Raw genomic sequence first — 24,843 nt, 5'->3', positions numbered from 1 at the left:
TAATAAAGCATTCTTTTCCTTCTGACTTTATTTCCCTGATTAGAAATGGAATGCATACTCATTGAGCAATTGTTGGCCAACTAAATCCGTTCTGTTGGAACACTAATATTTAGTCAGTTTTCATTGGTTTGACAATTGCAGTTGATAAATAGCTATAGCCTCCTGTTCCTCCTGAGGCTCTTCTCTTCCTTTACCATCTTGTTCCCTCATCTGAGATGAGCTGGACCTCCCCAAGGACCAGCTACTTAAAGTTTAATGCTGAATGTAGTAGAGGCTCTGGAAAACCCTGTTTCAGCACTGCCAATTCTCTGTCAGTTGTTAATGTTTTAAATATCATCCCTGAGTATAACATAATGTATGTGAAATCCACAGCCAACAACTGACCACTTACCATAATTACAAGGTCTAGTCCTCCAGATTGTATTTGAGGCACAGGAGGGATTTTAGAGGGAGTTTTCAGTGATGAAAGCTATGTGGAACTTTACATAGCTATGTGAAAATTGTTCCTCTCATTCAAATCAGGAAAAGGTTTGGGACTTTGTTTGTTCTACCTATCAACTTATTTTCGACTTTACCTTGTCTTATCAGAGTGTTGCTCCAGCCGTTTGCATCAGGTTTTCCTTTTGTTATTGTAGAAAGTAAGAAACAATGGTATTCTTTGTATATTCACAAAGATTGTTGACTCTTGCTCCTGTGTGCCTATGGAAAAGGAGTCCTGTGTATACTTGAGTCAGGAAATGGTTTTGATCACCTTGTTAATATGCTGGGACAACCCTAGCTAAGTGGGACAGTATGGTGGGCAAAGTAATGACCTCCCAAATATAGCCACATCCTTATCCTCAGAACCTGGGAATATGCTATCTTTAAAGATTTAAAATGGGAGATTATCCTGTGTTATCTGGGTGGGTTTGGTACAGTCATGAGGGTTCTTGTAGTGGAAAGAGAGAGGCAGGCAGGTCAGAGTCAGAGAAGAGAGGATGAAAGCAGAGGTTGTGTGATGAAATTTGTTGCTGGCTCTGAGGATGGGGAAAGAGCCCATGAGCCCGCAAAGGGCTGCTGTCAGCTGGAAAAGGAACTGGATCCTCTTTCAGAGCCTCCAGAAGGAGAACAGTCCTGACATTGACTTCCGTCCAGTAAAACCCCTTTTGGACTTAAGGCCTTTGGAACTGAGAGCTGATAAATTTATGATTTTTTGCTACTAAGTATATAGGAACAATAGGAAAATAATGCAAACACCAATATCACTTTTTTTTTGGCCATTAATTAGAGTTATCTGGTTGCAGTTCTTATACTGGTAAGTACAAGCCAGAGGACAGAAGAAACAAAACTGTCTGGACTGCCTCCCTTCCTCTGTCATTGTGGAGACAGAAAGGTTCGGGTTTTGTGTGGTTGGTGTTCTCTCTCACAAATCTACTCAAAATTTTCTTCTATTCTACCATCATGGTATTTTCTTTCTTTTTGCCTCTTCTGATTGCTTAGTCTCTGATCTGTGTAATATATACAACAGCCAAAAAAGAACAAAAAACAAGACCCTGTTAGATGAAAAATAAAGATGGAAGTCTAATTTTCAGAAGGATCTTTTCACATAAACTCATACCTGTTCTTGAAGCACTGCCCCCCACCCCCACCACACACACACACACACCCCCACACCCACACACACCCACACACCCCCACACACACACACCCACACACACACACACACACACACACACACCGCTTGGAATGTGACATGCACTGTCACCTTGTCATAACAGAAGCTTTGATTCTTAATGTGAGTTACACTTGAAAGATGGCTTCACTCAGGATAAACCAACTACAGAGGTCTGCTTGATGCAAAATAAGTACTAAGGCTGAAGCTCAGGAAATAAGAGGAATTTAAAAAGTATTTAAAAAGAATTTAAAAAGACTTGATTCAAGAAATGTAGAATAGTGACTTCTCAGTGGAGTTTAAATAGTCAATTAATTTGTATCAGAGTTGAACTCTGAAATTGGGAAAACTATAAAGAATAATTTGGCATGATTTTAATAGTCTGTTTTTGAAGTTGTTATTTAAAGACTAGAAGACTTTTTGATCAATAGAAAAGTCAATAAATGTAGAACACTCTATGGTGAAACCCTTCTCTTTCAGACAGCTTTCCAGTTTGTTGCACTAATTTTGTATCATTTAGACCTTTTAGACCATGCTGTGAGTTGCAAAAGAAGCAGTATTGACCAAGGGGGATTGACTAAAACACAGTTGTGCTGCTTTATTGTACATTATTGTTCTTCAAGAATAACTTTAAAAATTTTTTGATTGTGTGTTTGTGTGCATGCATATGTGTGTAATTGTAAATTAAATGGGGGCAAGGGCCTTCCCAGTGCAGAAATTTCAAGACTGTAGACATTGGATTAGCAGAAATAGCATTTGAACACTAAAGATCTGATTTTTTTCCCCTAATCCTCCTCCTTCTTCACTGTGCGATCTTGGATGAGAGCATTTATTTTCCTCTCTAAAAAAATAGGAAAAGCTTTCGTGGCATCATGCGATGCATATAAAAATACTTTGAAAACTAGAAAGTTCTATGCATATGTTAAGTCATGGTGGTTCTGATATAAAGTTCCTCATCATTCTTCTGTCCTCCGTTAGCTACTTAGGGGATCCAGAGAGAGTCACAAGCCAAGACAGACTGGTGTGACCAGTGTTGACTTTGGTGTGGTGATAGCATGAGTGTCGTGACATCCACATGTCTGTGAAAGCATGGCTTTGTTTCTCTGCCATTGCGTTGCTCTCCTAATACCATTTCTACCCTCAATACTGCTAATGCACCATGATGAGTATAAAAAGACTATTAGTTCCAGAGTAGTTGCTTGTGAGCATAATGTAGATAATGAAACTCTTGTTTGGTTTGAAAGTTGGGCTTTTGGTGGAGTGCACTTCCTACCATGATGATCATTTTCAGCATATGGAGCCCATTAAGTGGTGTTGGAACTGGATTCACAGTTTAATGTGCTAACACTGCATCTGTTTCTGCCCTGATGATAGCACCTGGATCAGTTTAAAACTGATGTAGAAGTTTAAGATGTGGTGTAGTTAATTTCTAAAACAACTGTTGATCTTTATACGTGTGAAACGCATGGTCTTTCAAATTCCAGATGAATTCACTACCATTTAAACTGATACCTGTGTGTGCTTTCAGAATGGGAAATAAAAAACACATGCCTTCCCCTCTAGGAACTTTTTTTTCACTTAAATTCTGAGAGGTGACCATGATGAGATTATTAATTTTTTTCCCTATATTGGGGGGATGGAGAAGAAGATCCCTTTAGGTTTCCCTTTATAACCTGTATCAAATAACTCATCCAAAATGAATCATTGATGGATGATTTTCCTTTCTGCTGTAACAAACATAGGCATACACATAGTCCAAGCCATTGATGATGCTGTAAGTCATTGATTCCTCTTGAAAGCCCTGGAATGGACAAGTATTAAAAAGTAAAGTGAGGTGATTCTGTTACTGAGACTGCACGCCTTATCTCTGTGGCTGGCTAAAAGCAGAGTGCTAGTTCATTGGAGCTTTGAAAAATGACTTTTCCCAGTGACCTCCTGCTTTTTAAAGACAGCAGAGTTTGGAGTTTCTTTTTAGAGTGTTAAATGCCCTTGGAGGGTTGTTGTACAGTTATATTCCCATTAGAAAGATTGAACTTCTCTCCAGGATGCCCCCAGAAAAGAAACCATTAGAAGGCAGAGCGATATAGCATTTGGGGATGTCTGTTCTGTTCTCCTCCCCAAGGCAACTTTTAATGTTAGTTTTTCAATGTGAAAATCCATCTGCTTTGAGCGGAATGACCATGATAGAGTGTGTGACATTGCCTTTTCTTGCAAGATGATCACATTTCTGATCTTAAACTCTTCTAGATTGTCTTCCGGGCCATCACAAATTATAGCCAGTTTACTGCCCACCTGCCTAGGATTGGCTTATATGAAGAGTGTATAGAGGACTCTTTCAAATACTATGTTGACTTTTACGTTTTGATAGCCAAGATTTAAAAGGTTTAATATGTTTAGAAGAAAAAAAAATATGTTTAGAAGTTGGTATCTTTGAAAATAATGAACTGTGTGTGTGTGTGTGTGTGTGTGTGAGAGAGAGAGAGAGAGAGAAGAAATTCCTGGAGTAATCCTTTTCCTACTTTGTACAACAAAAAATAGGCCTTGGGAAGCTCAAAAAATAGTTTGCAGGGCATATTATAGTTTTATTAGACTTGATGATCTTTAGTCAAAAAGAAATACCCAAGCCTAGCTTCTTTGATGATATACAACTGTTGGGCATCCCATGAGGCCGCTTCCCAGAATATCCTAATTAGACTGCTCTATGACATCAGTCCTGTAACTTTTTCTCCTTTCTGTTACCCTTTTTGGTCCCTTCACTTAACCTTGCTGTCATCCATTATCCCAGATGAGTTAGACCTCTGGGAACATCATTCTCACTCTCTTAAGTTAGGCTAATGGGATTAATTAATGATGAATACAGGCACAATTTCAAGTGGGTGTGGTGAGGGAGAGAGGAACAAAAGGATCTGAAGAATATGCTAAGAAAAAAGATCAACAATGCCAGGAACTAAATGCTAGATGGAATTCTGTGTTGTCCAGTTGTATACTGCAGGCTCCAGGAAGGCAAGGGAGGTGATTCACTGTGAGAACAGCCATTTGCTAAGCAACTACTCTGTGTCAGGAGTTAACCTTATCTTATTACATTATTATCTTACTTTATCTCCCCCCCAGGAACAGCAGTTTATAGATGAGAATACTGACTCATCCAGTTAGTATATTCAAGAGGAAATATTTGAATTGAGATTTGGCTAACTCTAAAGAGTGTGTCGGAGAAGGCAGTGGCACCCCACTCCAGTACTCTTGCCTGGAAAATCTGTGGATGGAAGAGCCTGGTAGGCTGCAGTCCATGGGGTCGCTAAGAGTCGGACACGACTGAGCAACTTTATTTTCACTTTTCACTTTCATGCTTTGGAGAAGGAAATGGCAACCCACTCCAGTGTTCTTGCCTGGAGAATCCCTGCCTGGAGAATCCCAGGGACGGGGGAGCCTGGTGGGCTGCCGTCTATGGGGTTGCACAGAGTCAGAGACAACTGAAGTGACTTAGCAGCAGCAAAGAGTGTGTACTCTGTATATGTGTGTGTGTGTGTGTGTTTTACATTTAACATGGCTTTTAGGAGTTGCTTCAGATAAAATATGTAGATTATTTTCTTACAGATTGGAGTGAAAAATTGGATCTGTTATGCTTAGATTCCTCTGATTAAATACTATCTCCCATTTCTTACAGAAAGGTTCTGATTGCTTGTTTCATTACTTGTTTATTTAATTAGCATGGATAGTTATGTGGTAAAAAAAAAAATTCTTTTGTTTGCAATGGACAAGGTAACAGAAACTATGTTTAATGAAGGCAGTGATGGTTAATACTGAGTAAAAATGATCTTGTGGTCTGTTTTGAGACTTCTAGTCTTGTGGAGGATTTAGTAGTCTTAGATACAGAGGGTAAAACAGACTCTTCTTATATCCAGCTTTTCCAAGTTTGAGGATTCAGGGGCCAGAAAAAGGGTAAAATATACCATGCTGAGGAGTCTTAAAGGGCATGTTGGTGCTTCACAGTTTGTTCTTTTTATAACATGAGATCTGAGAAAGATGATAGTTTTCATTGTTCAGCATAAGTATTTTAAATGCCTACCATGTGATTTATTTAAAGGGCCACAGAGTAAAAAGTGTCGGGGCTTCCTGAAGTTTGATTTATTTCCTGATAATTAAAGCTTGGCCAGGGAATGACATCTAATATACTTTAGAAATTACTATGTTTTGGAATGCTGATGCATTTGAATGGTAGAGTTAATATCTTTCTTTCCTTATTCTGGGATGAAATATCTCTTGCCTTCCATGTCAAATTAGAGACTTGCTGGTGGTTTGTGGACCAAATGTTTGGGTACTTTGTGTAGGCTCATCTGTGTTAGTTTTAAATGAGAGTGTTTTCCTCTTGCCTATCTGTTTTTCATCAGGGCTCCTCTATTCTTGTGTCCAAAAAGACTCTGCTCTAGCCGTGAGGCTGGTTTTACTGTGGGGATGTCTGTGTGTCCTGTCATCACAGACAGTCCTGGTGAAATGTCCCATGTTGTGTGTGTGTTGCTACAATATGTTTAAAGTCTGATCTTTCTCAGATGTATATGTGTGTGTATAACTATTTTATGGCTGAAAAGGGATGCAGACAGCACAATTTCTGCCAGAATATGTTTTCTATTATATTTTGTAATATGAAATTATAGGTTAGTTTTTGGTTTTCATAAAGCTGCCTTTTTCACCTGTCACTGGGAGACAAGTAACACCTTCCTTTGACTCACGTTTTCCAGGACTCCTTAGTGTTAAAAGAAGACTTTCTTTCTGGAATGTAGAAATTAAAAGAATATGGCACAAAAGCATTTTTATAGCCTTATTGAGTCTTGAGGGCAGATATATGGATTCCAGACAAAATGCAATAATAGACTAGGATTTTACTTTCAAATCGTCTTAACAAACACTTCTTGTGGGAGATTTATTGTCCATGTGGAGGAACAGAGCTGCTTTGAAGGTTAAATGGAGTAGTTTAGAGAACAGTGTTCAAGGTCTTTCTCTGCCTCTTATTAAGTATATGCTCTTCTTTAACTAACTTAACCCATCCAGCTTAGTTCTCTGTTTTATAGCAGTATTGTGAGAATAAAAGGAGATAATGTGTGTGTACTTTGTAAGCTTTGTGATCTCAGTGTAAAGATGAAGTAGCACTTGTTTTATTATGTGTGTTTAGTTAGAGTTAATGCTTCGTTGGCATGAACAGGACATTCCCCCCTCTCTGATAAAGCATGTAGACAAATCCTGGCAGAACTAAGAATAAGGTACCTCTGAAAGTCCTATTTAAGCTTATAAAGCAGTTCAACCCCTGTCATCAAAAACAGAGCACCGGACATAGTGTTGGACAGATGCAGCTTTTGTGTGAAATCTAGTTGCTCTGAAACTCTGAAGGATAAACAGGAGAGTGTATGTAGTTATGTATGACCATCTCTATGTCATAGTAGGGTGTATGTGGACAGCAATATCAAAATCCCACAGAATACATTGCTTAAACAACAGAAATTTATTTTCTCACAGTTCTGGAGGTTTGAAGCCAGAGAACAAGGTGTAGGAAGGTTTGGTTTCCCCTGAGGCCTCTTCTTGGTGTGCAGATGTCCACCTTCTTGTTGATCTGCACATGTTTATTATTATTTCTTTTTTCTGTGCTCATGTACCTCTCCTGTTTCTCTTTGTGTCCAAATTTTGTTGATGACACCAGTTATTAGATTGCATTAGGGCCCAGCCTAATGGCCTCATTTTAACTTCGTTACCTCTTTAAAGCCTGATTTCCAAGTGTAGTCACATTCTGAGGCACTTAAAGATTCAACATATGGATTTTAGGGGCCCACAATTGAGCCCATAATGTCAGGTTGGCAGCAGACAAGGAACCGAGGTTTGGATTCCAGCGTGAGTGGCTCTGATCTTTACCAGTGCACTTGTCTCTGGCAAGACTGCTAACTTGGCATGTCCACATCTGCTTACTCATGGGGGTGGTGACAAGGATTCAAGATAGCCGTGAACATGAGCACATTTTGTAAAATGTAAAGTCATGATATAAATGCAAGGTAGTATTATAACAAAAGTACCTGTGAGGGATACCTTGGCAGCATGTGGAAAATTTTAAGTAGAAGAGACAAAAGATCATTGCAAACATTTGCCTAAAAGAAGCTTCTTGGCTCATCTTTTTGGCTGAAGGAGGTGCATGGATAAAGAGCAGTGATTTGGTTAAGACTTAATTCAGACAAGACAGGAGTTAGGCTTACAGATAAGCCAAACATCTGGATGATGTAGTGTGAATATCGTCCCATCTCCCAGTGCCTGTTTTCTTAAAGCCTGTTAGTTTCTTCGTTGGAAAAAGATTTCTCCTGCCTTCCTGGGTCTGGCAGCAAGAGCTCTCAGTGGGTTCCCAAGCAGTGGTCTTAGCCGGAAGGCAGTTTTCCTATTTACTTTAAGTGACGATTTTACGATCCCTTCTCAAGGATATGATTTTTTTTTAAGGTAATACTTGACTAGTTGGAAAAACTTCCATGTACTTTAGCATATCTGTTCTGAAATGTGTACAGCATGTTTATGTACATAGGCAAGTGTTTTAACTGGAAAGGTGTATTCTAAGATTGTCATGCTTACTATTTAGAATGCATCTGGATAATCAAATTCTTAAGCACAAAGGTACATCATCATCTTTTATTCTATAAAAGCACATAGAAGAAGACTACATACAAAATAGGTGTTCTTGGAATTGCATGGTTATGCTTGTGTTCTTTCTTGGGTTCTGGTGTCTGATAGAGTCCTGTCTTTTTTGAAAGCTTTGAATTATATTAAAATATATAATCTCATATTCATTTCTCCTCTTAAAAAAGACAAACATTTGTAACTTTTGTTTGTTTGTTTTTTTGGCTGCATGACACATAGGATCTTAGTTCTCTGACCAAGGCTCAAACCTGAACCCACTGCAGTGAAAGTGAAGAATCTTAATCACGGGACCACCAGGGAAGTCCTGTAATATTTTAAAGTAGAAAAATGATAAGGAACCAGTCACACTTTAATGCACAGACCCAATTGTAAGGGAAACAGTATGAAATGTAAGAAAATCAAAATTTAATTACCTTTTAATAGAACTATGAATTTATGAAAACCTGTGAAACTGAAATTCATAAAATATACAAAGTAGTGAAGTGATTTAGCAGCAGCAGCAGTGTGTTAAAGTGGTTCATAAACTTGGAGTTAACGTTTGAAAGTGAAAAAGCTTCATAGAACCTCTTCTTGTTGTGTGTGTTTGCTCAGTTATGTCTGACTTTGCAACCCCATAGACTATAGCCCACCTGGCTCCTCTGTCCATGGAATTTTCCAGGCAGAATACTGGAGTGGTTTGCTATTTCCTTCTCCAGGGGATCAATCCCAAGTCTCTTACACATCAGGGAAGCCCAAAACCTCATCTAGATGTTGCTAATTTAAAGTCTGGAAAATTAGGAATAAAGATATTTTCATTATGCTTTTAAGTGGAGACTGACTGAACGTAGTGTGAATGTGAAGGAGGAGAGTTGTAAGTATAATATTTTATGTTATGGTGGCATCATATGGATATAGTGAAGAAGTAAATGTGTGGAAAATATTTTTTATCATGCAATTTGCAAGGCAATGAAAAAATTTTAAGTTGTTAAGAAGCTACTATTATGGTAGAGGACTATTTTAATCAGTGAAATTAAATGCTTGGAGTATGGTTTTCATGATAATCCCATGCTATTAGATTTTGCTTTAGTCTTGCAAAATGCTTTTCATGTTAATACTTGAATAAACATTTTTGGGTAACAGAAGTTTTAATTTTATAATTAAAAAAAAAGTTATCTGACTTATGTTCTATTGGCTGCAGCACCTGGCACGCTGTCACGTGCAGGTTGTCAGTCCCCCATGTCCCCTGCAGTGGGAGCGCGGAGCCCTAGCCTCGGGGCTGCCAGGCAGGTCCCAGAAGTTTCCATTTTAAATCAGCAGCTGTCTTTTACATGGATTATTGAGTTTTTTCTTGAACATTTCCTGTAGAAACTCTGAAAATGGCAGCAATTTGTGGAACTAAAGACACTTACTTAGTCAAGGTTCATCCTTTTCATTTTCTCCCACCAAGACACAAGAGTGTCTTGGGAAAACTCTAGACTTGGGAAGCTTTAGAGAAGGAATCTGAATCTGCAACATCTCTGGGGCTCACTTTAGCTGCTTCTGGGGCCATGTTTAATCAGATCCTTACTTTCTTTGTTTTGGGGGTGGGGGACTGGAGAGGGTTGCTGTTTAGATATAGCTCATAAAACTCCTTTATTGCTTATAGGAAAAACTTTTAAAGGGATGGAAGAGGGGACCACTAAGAATATTCTTTAGTTACAAGGCTGAGCATTCTCAGACTTAACCTTCTTGAAAAGCTAGCAGTTACTTGGGGACCGTATCCCTTAGATGTTTGACAACAGGCAGTTTGTTACTCCCGTGGCCGCTTTTCATCTAACATCAAGACAGCGTGATTTACTTTTTTTTAACAAAAGGCTAGTTTCTTAGGAGGTCATCATCTCTGCCATTGAAGGGTTTACAATCTAGTAGGAGGAGATGAAGATGGAAACAAGTAAGTTTAGGAATGTGTTATGTGTGTCAATGATAAATTCATGCTTAAATAATCAATTCAGTTCAGTTCAGTCGCTCAGTCGTGCCCGACTCTTTGTGACCCCATGAATCACAGTACACCAGGCCTCCCTGTCTATCACCAACTCCTGGAGTTTACTCAAACTCATGTCCATCGAGTCGGTGATGCTATCTAGCCATCTCATCCTCTGTCGTCCCCTTCTCCTCCTGCCCCCAATCCCTCCCAGCATCAGAGTCTTTTCCAATGAGTCAACTCTTCGCATGAGGTGGCCAAAGTACTGGAGTTTCAGCTTTAGCATTAGTCCTTCCAATGAACACCCAGGACTGATCTCCTTTAGAATGGACTGGTTGGATCTCCTTGCAGTCCAAGGGACTCGCAAGAGTCTTCTCCAACACCACAGTTCAAAAGCATCAATTCTTCAGCGCTCAGCCTTCTTCACAGTCCAACTCTCACATCCATACATGACCACTGGAAAAAACCATAGCCTTGATTAGATGGACCTTTGTTGGCAAAGTAATGTCTCTGCTTTTCAATATGCTATCTAGGTTGGTCATAACTTTCCTTCCAAAGAGTAAGCGTCTTTTAATTTCATGGCTGCAGTCACCATCTGCAGTGATTTTACAGCCCCCCAAAATAAAGTCTGACACTGTTTCCACATCTATTTCCCATGAAGTGATGGGACTGGATGCCATGATCTTCCTTTTCTGAATGTTGAGCTTTAAGCCAACTTTTTCACTCTCCTCTTTCACTTTCATCAAGAGGCTTTTGGGTTCCTCTTCACTTTCTGCCATAAGGGTGGTGTCATCTGCATATTTGAGGTTATTGATATTTCTCCCAGCAATCTTGATTCCAGCTTGTGCTTCTTCCAGCCCAGCATTTCTCACGATGTACTCTGCATATAAGTTAAATAAACAGGGTGACAATATACAGCCTTGACATGCTCCTTTTCCTACTGGAACCAATCTGTTGTTCAATGTCCAGTTCTAACAGTTGCTTCCTGACCTGCATACAGGTTTCTCAAGAGGCAGATCAGATGGTCTGGTATTCCCATCTCTTTCAGAATTTTCCACAGTTTATTGTGATCCACACAGTCAAAGGCTTTGGCATGGTCAATAGAGCAGAAGTAGATGTTTTTCTGGAACTCTCTTGCTTTTTCCGTGATCCAGCAGATGTTGGCAGTTTGATCTCTGGTTCCTCTGCCTTTTCTAAAACCAGCTTGAACATCTAGAAGTTCACGGTTCACGTACTGCTGAAGCCTGACTTGGAGAATTTTGAGCATTACTTTACTAGCGTGTGAGATGAGTGCAATTGTGTGGTAGTTTGAGCATTCTTTGGCATTGCCTTTCTTTGGGATTGGAATGAAAACTGACCTTTTCCAGTCCTGTGGCCACTGCTGAGTTTTCCAAATGTGCTGGCATATTGAGTGCAGCACTTTCACAGCATCATCTTTCAGGGTTTGAAATAGCTCCATTGGAATTCCATCCCCTCCACTAGCTTTGTTCGTAGTGATGCTTCCTAAGGCCCACTTGACTTTGCATTCCCGGATGTCTGGCTCTAGGTGAATGATCACACCATCGTGATTATCTGGGTCGTGAAGATCTTTTTTGTACAGTTCTTCTGTATATTCTTGCCCTGTCTTCTTAATATCTTCTGTTTCTGTTAGGTCCATACCATTTCTGCCCTAGTGCCTTCCATATCTGCAGGACCTGAGAGAAAACTAGTATGTCTCAGAACCAGAACAGGTCCCTGCACCAAAATTTACTTGCTCTACCTGTAGACCTTCCTCCAGGAATCTGAAATTCATTTCTTCTCCCCAGACTAAGACCAACCCTCAGATGTTACAGTGTATCTTTCATTTCCCTACCCTGGTAGCTAAGTATTTGCTATTAACTAGAGCTTTCTAAATATAATGGCTTATCCCTAAAGAAGGACTCTAATGAAAGGATTATAGGTTAAGTGGCAAATGTCTGCCAAAGACTTTTGGGTAAGCCAATTACCCTGATGGTTTTTCTCAGTTAATTATTACTGAGTGAATGAACTGCTTTTAGATGAAAGTGATAATTCTCTACTTAAAACAATGTAGATTTTTTTCTAAACGATGAATGCAGTTCATCAATCATTTCTAGTTAGAATTCAGTTCAACAATACATATTGAATGCCTCCTATGTGCAGGGCTCCAAAAGATAAATTAGAAGCTGTTCTGTTTCTTAAGTATTAACAGTGCATTGGGGAAATAATGCAAGTTCTAACGAGACAATAGATGAGTTGGACCTGACGACCATCAGGGAGCTTGATGTCTAGCAACATTGCTGTCCATCTTGTGAAGGAAAGTAGTAACACAGAGCAAATGCCAGTGATCCCTGCCGCTCTATTCTTCAAACTTTACTCCAGCCCAACCAACCTATTGCTTTTTTTTTTCTTTCATTACCCAAGCTCACCACCTTCTCTCCTGCCTCATGGTCTTTGACAATATTGCCCATTAGCCTGGTAATCTCCCAATTCAACTCCTTTTAACTCCTTCCATGTATGTAGACATGCTTTCCCCCCAGCAATCTCTTGATCCGCTAAGACTTTCAGGAGTCTGTTCTGTTCTCCCACAGTGATCATGATTCCTTGCTAGAGCGGTAGTTATCGTGCTGCAGTGAGATTGCTTGTACACATCTTTGCATCTTCTCCTAGACTGTTTCTTAAAGTCAGTACATCTATTTTGCTCACCAATCCATCTGCAGTGCCCTTTATAGTGTTTAGTTCATCATGAAATGAATGAATAAATGAGTGGGTGAATAATTTTCTTAAGACAGAATCAATCCATTTTGTTGAGCTGTAATTTTCAGTAGGGTAGACAAGGGGAACTATTAAAATCACCTGTGTCCTGATTTCAGCATATGTTTCCTTCTACTCTTCTGGAATGCCTTTTACATATCATCCCATTTAATATCCCTGATGACGGTAGTAAGAAGTCAGTGTTATTAATGGGAATGTGGCAGTGTGCAATGTCAAAATCTAGTAGATTTGCAACAATAACTAGTAAATACTTCGGGGGGAGACTGTGGCATCACAAACGAACACTGGTAATTGAAGCTGCTGCTGCTGCTGCTAAGTCTCTTCAGTCATGTCCGACTCTGCGAGACCCCGTAGACGGCAGCCCACCAGGCTCCCCCGTCCCTGGGATTGTCCAGGCAAGAATAGTGGAGTAGGTTGCCATTTCCTTCTCCAATGCATGAAAGTGAAAAGTGAAAGTGAAGTCGCTCAGCCATGTCCAACTCTTAGCGACCCCATGGAGTGCAGCCCACCAGGCTCCTCCATCCATGGGATTTTCCAGGCAAGAGTACTGGAGTGGGGTGCCATTGCCTTCTCCGAATTGAAGCACATTTGGACAGATATAAACTGGTTGAATGGACTGCCCAGGTGGTTCAAGTGGAAGAGAATCTGCCTGCCAATGTAGGAGCCACAGGAGACACAATCCCTGGGTCTGGAAGATTCCCTGCGGGAGGAAATGGCAAACCATGCCAGTATTCTTGCTGGGATAATCCCATGGACAGAAGAGCCAAGTGGGCCACACAGTTCATGGGGTGGCAAAGAGTCGGACACAACTGAGTCCTCACATACATACAGACTGGTTGAAGAAGAGCAGTTCAGGCAGAAAAAGGAAAAAAAAATGACCTGAGCAAAGGCCTGAGAGCTGGGGAATTCAAGTTGACATTAGGATGCATGTGAAAAAGTAATGGGAGATTGGCCTAGAAGTCATAATGGGATTGGCTGTGAACTCTGGGCTTAGAGGGGTGTTTATTATGGTAAGAAATAGGGCGTGATGAGGGAGTCTTGTGAAGCAGAGTGATGGTGTTAGGGTTATACTTCAGGAGTTAAATTTCAGGAAGTTTCTCTATCCACAGCATGCATAATGGATCAAAAGGGAAATGAAAGCAGGCAGGGATGACTATTTAGTTCAGTTTAACAAATATTTGTTATGTGCCTAATATATATTGGGCATTGGAGAAAATATATTATTTCCATTAGGGGACTTAGAACCTAATAAAGGAAACAAAATAATCAACAGTCACTTTTAGTAAATCTCCAAAGCAATAGAAGTCAGAAATGAAGGAAACCTGAATGAGGGGAAGAGAAAAGAGAAGTTAGAGGAGATTCAAGGGAAATTTGCACGTTGAGTTTTTTGCTGAGGTCTTGACCAGTGTCAAATTATCCTTCACCAAATTGAAAGTAGATGTGGGAGCAAAGAGAGAAGACAGGTTCCAGCTGCACTAGGAATTAACTGCCTCTTTGTCTCCTTGATCTGGGTTCCCTTTTGTTTGTGCTGGCCTCATCCTTAGGCTCTGTCTTCAGGGCCTTTAGCACTCCTAGGACTGATCTCATTCCCCTAAGATGTCCTTTCCCAGTAGATTATTGGAGCTGCTTTGACTGTGATTGACCTGGCTGGCTGCTAAGTCAGGTCTTATGGCTGGGAATGAGGCGGGGGGTATAGTACCCTGACTGGCCACATCATAGATAACTTTCATCAGGAGGTGAGGACAACAGCGTCACTCTATTCGCATGAATGGAGAGTGGATTTGGCCTGTTCTCAAAAGGAAGAACAGGGCACTGTTAACTAGAAGAAGGTGTTTGGAAAAACCAGTCCATGACACCAGGCAAAGTAGATTTCAAACATTTTAACATTGCCCCATTTGAACTTCAGCACAACAATTTGTGAGAAGTTTATCCACCAACTTGGTAAAGAAGCTGTGCTCTAGAGAGGATAACTGGCTATTTGGTGTTAGTAGAGGAACCACGATTTCCTCATTCAGGTACAACTATCACCTGGGCCAGTAGACATGTAGACTCGTGAGCACCACCCAGGCTGAAGGTGTCGATGCGAAAGTGTCCCCTGGTTGCAGGCACTGGAGATGATGATCACCGAGGTGAACAGTATAGAGTGAGCAGAGGTCAGGAGGCAGAACTGGGAAGAAACGTCCACAGTTGTGAGATAAGTCTGAAGGAGATGGTAGCCAAGGAGGGTTGGAAAGAGGAAGTCAAAGAAGATAGAAGTTTGCTTGTATGCAATTACATTACTTTTTACTATCAAGTCTATTAAAAGACTATTATGTGGGAAAGAAAAAAAAAAGAGAAGAATAGGAAAAGACTAAAGGTAAGATGTTGTAAATGTTTATTCTTTTGTTCTGAGAGTGTCATTAAATCTTAAAGGATTTTTAAGTGAAACAGTCATGACCACGATGCATAGATGTTGGCAGCTGTAAACATGAAGGAAGAGCGCTGTGTTTTCATGGATGGCTGGAGCAGTGATTGTTTTGTGTTAATGGTGATAATAATACTAATAATGATAGCAGGTAATATGTCACATATATTACATGTAACACTATGCTTTTTGCTTACTAACACATTAACTCCTCAAAATGGTCCTATAAAGCAAGTACAGTTGTTATCCTTATTTTCCAGATAAGAAAACTGAGGTACAGAGAGGTGGAGTAATTGGTCCAGTTGGTTCCAGAATCACTTTTTGTAACTATTGCATCTCACTGCCTTTCCTGGAGATAGATAGGTGTGCTTGGGTAGCACAGAAGCAGGACAGATTAACAAAGGATATATGCTCTTTCTATTTTATCCTGCAGAACAAATTTCAATCCATCACCTAAAAAAAAAAAAGGTGTTTTTTTTTTTTTAAGTGTAAAGTTTGGCTTTTACTTAGTTTTTAGTAGAACAATTGAAATCACTTGGGGGAGAGTGTGCCATTTGATGTTTGGAAAATGTAAGCATCATTCCTGCTCTGAAGGACTAATGGTCATCATTTATGTGGGTGCTTGTGACTGAAAAGGTCAATGGACAGAAAAAAAATAGCAGAGAAACACATACAAGGACAGTTGGGCGGTGGTGTCACATCATTCATCAGTTTTATAACAGTGTTGGCCTTTGTCAACATTTTTTAAAGGAAAAATCATAAGGCAGCAAAAAACAAAGAGCCGCAAATGAACAGAACTGAAAACAGGTTAAAACCCTCTTGAAGACTTGAGGGAATAGAACTTTTTGCTTCCAAAGACAGTCTCCTAGTCCTGTGTTCTCTGGAGAATTCTGCCTACATTTGTTTCTTTTCCACATCTGCTACATTCAACATTCTTCATCTTTCCTGGAGTGAAAATTTCCTAATTCCTTAGTGTCTTTACAGAAGTAACTTCAGATTATAATAGCATGAAATTTTGTTTTGACTTAAGCCTTTCTATTAGCTGAGAAATAGCAGAAGAGGTTTCCCTCTTTCAGTTTTGGACTCAGGTAAGAAAATTCAAACAGATGAGAGCCTATTATGTTTAGTGTTGAATGACTACCTTTGCTTCTCATTTTGCTGGCAGATTGTTTAGATTCCATTAAATCCCTTTTGGTCCATTTCTTCCTTAATATGATGAAAGGGATGTATATTTCATCCCTTATCACTGACTTGCATGTGTGTGATGACTTATATTCTAAAGCCCAGTATAATTTAGTCTTATTTCATGTTCTTATTGCCATAACATTCATTGAGTAAATAAAAACCTACCTAATAAGATAACACCCATCAGATAATTTTATCAGACTGATGTTTCCACTAGTGGAGTATATTTTGAACATGGGTGAAATATTCCTTTGCTCTTACATTTTTGTTTTATTGATGCTGTTTGCCCTTTAAATTTTTTTCCTACAGTGCAGAAAATTTAGGGCTGTACCTCAGTTTTTTTCTCACAGTGAAATTATGAGATTTGTTAGTTTTGTCCTTTGTTTTGAAATTGTTTCATTGGAGTTAGACTTATATCTTGTTGGCTGCTGCGGATTACTAGATTTATTGCTATGGACATAAGAAATCCTGGCGACTTTGAACCAATTTTTTTTTAAGTTTTTTTTGTTGTTGTTGTTGTTGTTTTTTCTTTCACTTGAAAAGGAAAGCTGGTTGTGGGGCTGAACTAATAGCATGTAGAAAACCTGGTTCAGGGAACGTGTTTCCATCCTATATGGGTCTGCCACTGAACGGGTGAAGTATTGTCCTAAACAAATGTGCTTCTCAGCTTTCCTTGCTAAATTAGCCAAGTCTTATCCCATAGTGTTCTGCTGTTGAGCTTTCTGCTGCCCCGACTTTGAATATGTGAGTGTTTCTGCATTGATATTAGAGAAATTCACATCAGTATTTAGGTTAATGTTTAGTGGAGGCCAGTTGGCTTTTTATTCTCAATGGCTTGAAATCAGCTTTCTCTGACAACACTGTTTGGCAGTTTTTCATATTTCTTTAAAATTTTAATTATAACCCATCAAGTCTTAAGCAATTACTTCTGGGGTAGACTCTTGATGAATGTCATAACAAGGTGTTTTAATTTAATGGATCCAGAATAACATCTGTTTCTAATATTTTAAAAGCCAATTTATATGGAAATTCATTTATACACAGTCAGTACACAGAGCCTTGTAAAAATCAAAGTAGAAAATCAAACCCATGATATAGTAGGTCTTCTGTTAACAAAGGATTTCACTGATGAGTAGATTCAGCTGCCACTCGCTAATACCCTAAATAAAGAAGACCGAAAGTGAAGTTGTTCAATCATGTCCCCATGGACTGTAGCCTACGAGGCTCCTCTGTCCATGGAATTTTCCAGGCAAGAGTACTGGAGTGGGTTGCCATTTCCTTCTCCAGGGGATCTTTCTGACCTAGGGATTGAACCAGGGTCTCCCGCATTGCAGGCAGACACTTTACCATCTGAGCCACAAGGGAAGTACAACACCCTAAATATTGCACCTTAAACAAGATAGCAGTTTATTTCTCACACTCATGTAGTTTGCCCAGAGCTGGTATGGTCTACTATGACAGGGCCTCCATTTCCTTCAGTTTTATTGCTCTGTTGGGCATGATTTCTATTCCTAAGGACACCTTATGGGTCATGATGGCTGCTGGAACTCCAGCTATTACATCTGTGCTCCAGCAGAAAGGAGGCAGAGGGGTAGAGGAGGGAAGAATACTAAGCTTTTTCAAGGACACTTTTTCCCAGAGGAAGTAGTTCTCTGTGTTCCACTGGCCAGATATTAGTCAGTGGCAAATATTAGTCATGTGACCATATTTAACAGCCAAGGAAGATAGGAAATGATCTTTTTTTTTTTTTCCCCCCGAGGACCCAGCTAAAAACTAAAGATGTTATAAGTGTGGGAAAAGGGAAGGATAGACATTGAACTGTCTGTCACATTGAGTACTTCTTAAAACATGATTGTAACAGATCTTCTGCCTTTTATTGAATATCTAGAAAGGTCAGCTAGTTCTCATAAGTAGATAATACATGTAGAAGGACTAGAATAGTGTTTGGCAGAGTAGATAAAACAGGCATAGACGTACATTAATGGTAGCGGGCTCATTCTATTCCCCAGGTGCACCTGATTTCAGAAGTTGTGGGTCAAGCTGAATTTAATAAGGGCCTTTCTGTAGATTGGAACAGTCTTTGTAGAATAGTAATAGCAGCAGCCAACAGGGACACGATGCTCCTTGCACTAGGTTTCCAGAACATTCATGAGTCTGCAAAGCAGTGTCCTTTGCTTTTCTGCATAGAAGATAAATGAACAATTGCAAGAGTTAGAAATGTGGAATCTTGGGCTCCTCCTCGACCTACTGAATTAGAACCGTTGCCTGCCTGTTAACAAGATCCCCAGGTGATCCTCATGTATGTGAATCATTTCCCTGGGCAGAGAGTCTATCTAAAATTTATTTCTACTAACAGAGCTAGTCCTTCCTCTAAGTCTATCCCCTACATCAGTATTACCTGAGACTTTGCTTCTTAAAAAATGCCTGTTCTCAGGCCTTATATCAGCCTGGTACCTGAGATCTGCATTTCTAGCCGTCATGCCATAGAAGGGCAGTTGTTTGACAACTTATTTATTAAGCTTTTACTAAGGGATGGAAACTCTGCATTCATTCTCCAAAGGTATTTGCATTCAAACAAAGAAGAAAAACTTTTGCGGAGAAGAAATACAACCCTAATTGTGGCACGTAGTAAGTGTGAAGGGGAGGATCTGAGTTCAGTCTCCCTGTGAAGCTGCTCTAAGGCTTTTTTGCATTAATCACATACACCTGGAAGCCCATCTATAACCACGTGAAGAGAAAGCTACTCAGGAAGGCGATGTTTCAGCAGTATATTTTAGCAATGTGTTTTCTTTTTTTTCTTTCTGTCTTTTACATTTGATTTCTTTTCTGACATTGTTTTTTTAGCCGTGCTATCAAGACGAACCAGGACCTTCTCCCAGAAACCCCCTGGACCCACATTTTCTACAATGACTTTTGGGGGACCCTGCTAACCCACAGCGGCAGCCACAAGTCCTACCGGCCCCTCTGCACTCTTTCTTTCCGCCTGAACCATGCCATCGGAGGGCTGAATCCCTGGAGCTACCATCTGGTCAACGTGCTGCTGCACGCGGCGGTCACTGGTCTCTTCACAAACTTCTCTAAGATCCTCCTTGGGGACGGGTACTGGACCTTCATGGCTGGCTTGATGTTCGCCTCTCATCCCATCCACACGGAGGCGGTGGCAGGAATCGTGGGCCGGGCTGATGTGGGGGCCAGTTTCTTCTTCCTCCTCTCCTTGCTCTGCTACATGAAACACTGTTCTACAAGAGGCTCCTCGGCCAGGACCTGGGGCTGGTTCCTGGGGACGGGAATGTGCGCCGGATGCAGCATGTTATGGAAGGAGCAAGGAGTCACCGTCCTGGCAGTTTCCGCCGTTTATGATGTCTTTGTCTTTCACAGACTGAAAATGAAACAGATCTTACCCACCATCTACAAAGTAAGTGATTGTTGGGCATGAGCATTGGGTTACTGAGTTCTCTCCCTGCTTGATCCCTTTTCCCCATTTAAAACAAATTATTCCTTTTCAGAGAGAATTTAAAGTAAGTTACTTTTTGATCTTCGGGAGGTGGACGTGTCCTCTCTGACCTTTCCCTACTAACCTGGGTGTCAGTCTCTGATTATTTTATTTCTCAGGTTTCTTAACTTAGTTTCATGATTTCCAAGAGGAAATCCCCAAGAGGGTAGAAGGACAGTTCTGCCTTGTAAAGAATATGCATCTTTATTTATTTATCATTTACTCCTTTATTTCAGTCCAAGTCCTGTAATCCAATAAATTGCCTGTAATAGGTGTTTGAAAAAATAACACAGCTGATCAGTGAGCTGGATGCTCGACTCTGGAAAGAGGAAATCCTCTGCCATTTGTTAATATTACTTTTCCTAAGCTGACTTTGGAAAACAAACCTCTCTGCTGTGCTCTGGGAAGTCACATTCTTAAATAATGAGTCATTTTCACCTTTTCCTTGTTGTAGTGTATAAGAATAGAAGAGTCAAAACAGAAATTGGTTATTATAAGTTCTGCCCTGAGGCCAATTAAGACCTTTGCCTCAGTGCTTAATATGTGTTCTTCCGAATTCCCTCAGTGGTTTCAAATGCAGTGTAAGTTTGAAGGTCACGGAAGCACTTTAGGATCCCAAGTACTTGAAGAGAACTGAGCAGTTTCCTGCTGGTGTGCTAAGGGAATGCCTTGAGTGGACTAGTGCATCTTGAGAAACTGCCTGCTTCTCATCTCCACATCTTCCCTCCCTCACAATAAGCTCATCCTTGCCTTGCGTTTAAGTAAAAGACTGAACTTGGCCAGTGCCTGCAACCTCAGACATGATTCAGACTAGCTCCTTGATCCTTTTGGATACTCTTCAGCAAGGAGTATAATGGTTTAGGATACTGACCCTGAGAAAACTGTCAAGTGTTGTAGTTTTTACTACATTTTTCCTCTCAATTCTTAATTTTACTTAAAATCAAATTGAGAGGGAATTGAAGAACAAAATGGAGGGAAATAGAAACATTTATTTTGAAATGACTTTTTTTTTTTTTTATATTTAGGAAGAGTAATTACGCTCTGCTTCTGCTCTGTGGGGAAACAAGGAGTTTACTTAGAACTCAAGTATCAAGTGCTTAATGAAGTTCTTTTGTGATTTCAATTAACTGCTGAAACTTGAGAACCCTCATTCGGATTTGGTGCTTTGAACGCAACATAGGTTTGAAAGCCAAGCTCTTAATTTCAAATCAATTTTAAATATTCATTCAAAGAAAATTAGGGAGAACAGCCTTTTTCTTTTTAAAACCACATCATCAACAATAGCAAGTTTTCTTGTTGTACTGGAAATGCAAATAGAATAAGTCATGGTCCTTGTCCTTTGCAGGGTGAGAGCTATTTGGGGATGCAGATTGGGTGTTTTAAGACCTCGACAGCCTGGGAAGCACTGTGTTTTCTTCTGCAGAATTTTCATTTTACCATTTCATAAATTAGGAAATTATTTTGATATGTCAGTTTAGGACTTGCTTTTAGCATTTTTGAAGTTCTCTTCTGAGAAATTTTTGGTTCTCTAAGCTTATTTTCAAGGATAAAGTTGCTGAGAGAGCTCCTTACTATAAACTTGTCTCATGTAATATTTGGGACATATTTATAATAGAAAATTATTTTTGTTTATCTGAAAGTACAGTGCAACTGGGCATCCTGTGTTTTATTTGGCAGCCTTACTCATGCTGCTGCTTAAGAAAAGGAGAACTGCCACTTGTGCAAGGAAAGAAAACTTTTCTTTCCATCTAAGTTCTTTGGTTGCACTAATAATTAAATTGCCACAGGACAGATTAACAGAATTTGCCTGCAGTGCAGGAGACCTGGGTTCGATCCCTGGGTTGGGAAGATCCCCTGGAGAAGGAAATGGCAAACAATTCCAGTATACTTACCTGGAAAATCCCATGGACAGAGGAGCCTGGTGGGCTGCAGTCCATGGGGTCACAAAGAGTCGGGCACAAAGTTCCCCATCCTAAGGGAAAGGACTTAATGCTTTGAATGTTCAGTGTCTTGAGAAGTTCTCAAATGGAAACTTACCAGGCTGTCTGGTAACCACTCCTTGTGGGCAAGGAAGTCAGTCATGGCAGCAATACCCTTCATCTGATAGTTGCTATCTCAGCTTAGCTTTTTCTTTTTTCTTAGGTTTGGCCTTGTGGGCTTAATGAGGGCATTTGGATAATAGATTTTATAGATTTGTGAGAAACCTGGAGATGATCTATGCCTGGCCCCTTGTCTCCAGCTGAGGTGTAGAGAACCAGAGATGTGAAGGTCACCCAGAAAATGGAATCCCTAGAACTAGAAGACATATTTGTGACTGTCTAGTGATCTTACACTATAAGGGTATGAAGATGAATAAAGAACGTAGATGACTCCACAGTAGAGAAGGAAATAATAAGCATTGAATCTTAACTCGCACTGAGTGAGTCACCTTAAACTAGTTTAATGACCTGTTTCTTCATGTCAGAATAGAGATCATGTTCTCCCCGGAGAGGTTGGGAAGATTATATGAAATTGTATGGTGTTTGTTGTGAACTGCTGCTGCTAAGTCGCTTCAGTCATGTCCGACTCTGTGAGACCCCATAGACGGCAGCCCACCAGGCTCCCCCGTCCCTGGTATTCTCCAGGCAAGAACACTGGGGTGGGTTGCCATTTCCTTCTCCAATGCATGAAAGTGAAAAGTGAAAGTGAAGTCACTCAGTCATGTCTGACTCTTAGTGACCCCATGGATTGCAGCCTACCAGGCTCCTCTGTCCATGGGATTTTCCAGGCAAGGGTACTGGAGCGGGGTGCCATCGCCTTCTCTGTTGTTGTGAACTGGATACCTGGTGTTTGGAAGGCACTTAATGCATATTAGTTGAAGGGAAAGAAGAAACATCAATGGAAATTATAAATCTTTATTTCAAGAAAGAGATGGCCAAACCTTTCCAGTGGTTTGAAAGCATATGAATTAGGAATCAACTGAAGCTGAAGCATGAATATTTAAGCAAAAAATTCCATTTAGAATTTCATGACTAGAGAGCTTGTAAACACTGGCATAGATTACATATGGAAGTTATAGAAAGATTTCATATTCTGTCTTTAAAACATATATATTTCTATGCCTGGGGTAAGTTAGAAGAGACTCTGAAGGAAGTGGATTAAAAGACTTTTCAACCTTAAACGAATACATCTTGAATGTCTTACTAATTAACTCTACATCAGAGTTATCATAGTTTGCCAGATGAAATAAACTTCCCCGCCTTATTAAAACAGATTTTGTATGTAAACAGAAGAACCCAGTGCACAAATGTTTAGCTCTATTATGCAAACCAAAGAACTAGCCAAATGCTCAAAAATCTAAAAATGGTGGTCCTCCTCAAGTTGGAAATGATTAAAACTAGAGGGGCAGTCTCTCCATTTTTATAGTTTTGTCAGTAATGTTTTTCTCATAGGAAATCACACTCAGCGTCTTGCTTCACGTTTCTTTAGTAATGTCAGATGTTTTGATTCTGTACTTCTTGTCAGATTCATGTCCTAAAGTCAGCGTTTACTAGGATCAGGCAGAAGGAACTGTAGGGACAGGAGTTCCATCCCCTGCCTGGGACTTCTCTCCATCCCGTCATTGCAATAAGAAAGTACAAGGTTCTGTTTGGGAGAGGTTAAGATTGTTCTAAGACTTCCATCTGGATTTTCTGTGACATCTCCTGTTATTTAATATTGGTTACTTAAGAACAGATATGCCCTGTTTGGGCCAGACAGCCTTCTCGGGATGACTGAATTTGGTCAGAATTCTTGGCTGCCATTTTTTTTGACTGCTCAGGTTCAAGCAAATGATGCCCGTGTCCATATGACATGTAAAATTTCTGTAGTTCTGCAGAGGAAATAAGGAAATAGTAAGTACCCAGAATATTGTAGATATTTTATTTAGTATTTAGTAACCATGTATGGGATTCCCAGGCGGCTTAGTGGTAAAGAATCCACCTGCAGTGCAGGAGACATGGGTTTGATCCCTGGGTGGGGACGATCTTCTGGAGAGGAAGTGGCAACCCACTCGAGTATTCTTGCCTAGGAAATCCCATGGACAGAGGAGCCTGGTGGGCTACAGTCCATGAGGTTGCAAAGACTCAGACACAACTAAACGCACACAGGGGCACACCAACACGCGGAACCATGTACAGTGTTCATATCTCCTGTGCACGGTTCTGAATATGCCAAAAGTATTAGCACATTTAGCTTAGTTAGTAAATGCTTATCAAGAGAATAATATGACTTTTGAAATAATATGGTTGATTATAACATGAAATAATACAGTTTTCAATACTTAGGGAAAAAATTGGAGGATTTGTAAGAGATTAAATATGTGGGCTTCCCCAGTGAATTACTGAATTCACACTTAAAGGCTGACTTTTGAAACAGATGTGCCTGCAGTGCTAAAGTGAAATCTTATACCTTCTCCTTTCTACAGTGAGGATTTCATTCCTGATTAGGGAGGTCTGGAAGGTGGGACTGGAAAAGATGCATGTCAGAAAAATGTTGAAAAATAAGTTTTCTTGACCTCTCAACAAATGACTATTTTAGCCTTTCTTAGATGGTTTTCACTTACTTAGCTTTATGTTGTCAAAATGTAAGGGGGATAGGGAACCCTTGAAAGACATTTAAACTAGCCTTGCAAATAAATGCTAGACTTTTATCTGCCCACAAAATATTTTACAAGTCTCCCATGATCCCAGGAGGTACATGGGTAATAAAATCAGTAA

The 24,843-nt window shown here is 40.0% G+C and overlaps 1 protein-coding gene and 1 long non-coding RNA gene across 16 annotated transcripts in view; one reads left to right on the top strand and one right to left on the bottom strand.

Annotated features, from left to right (window-relative positions):
- Positions 1-24,843, top strand: part of TMTC2 (transmembrane O-mannosyltransferase targeting cadherins 2) — a 420,522-nt gene that overhangs the window by 151,189 nt on the left and 244,490 nt on the right. For 13 of the 15 annotated variants that reach the window (XM_055586696.1, XM_055586691.1, XM_055586740.1 and 10 more), the window contains exons 1-2: positions 19,014-19,174; positions 19,459-20,029. In XM_055586696.1, the coding sequence (XP_055442671.1) occupies positions 19,035-19,174; positions 19,459-20,029 (711 nt within the window). In that variant the 5' untranslated portion in view covers positions 19,014-19,034. Of the gene's footprint in view, positions 1-19,013; positions 19,175-19,458; positions 20,030-24,843 lie in introns of those variants that run through there. The other 2 variants (XM_055586702.1, XM_055586726.1) reach the window with 1 other exon arrangement.
- LOC129655991 (uncharacterized) lies at positions 18,406-19,710 on the bottom strand. Its single transcript, XR_008716150.1, has 2 exons — positions 19,571-19,710; positions 18,406-18,793 (listed from the first exon to the last, which is right to left on the bottom strand). It is a non-coding gene; the product is annotated as an uncharacterized LOC129655991 (long non-coding RNA).

The sequence above is a fragment of the Bubalus kerabau genome, chromosome 1, assembly GCF_029407905.1.
Source record: "Bubalus kerabau isolate K-KA32 ecotype Philippines breed swamp buffalo chromosome 1, PCC_UOA_SB_1v2, whole genome shotgun sequence".
NCBI classification, from domain to species: Eukaryota; Metazoa; Chordata; class Mammalia; order Artiodactyla; family Bovidae; genus Bubalus; species Bubalus kerabau.
Note: the sequence above shows the minus strand (reverse complement) of the source record. Positions and strands in the feature narration are given on the sequence as shown.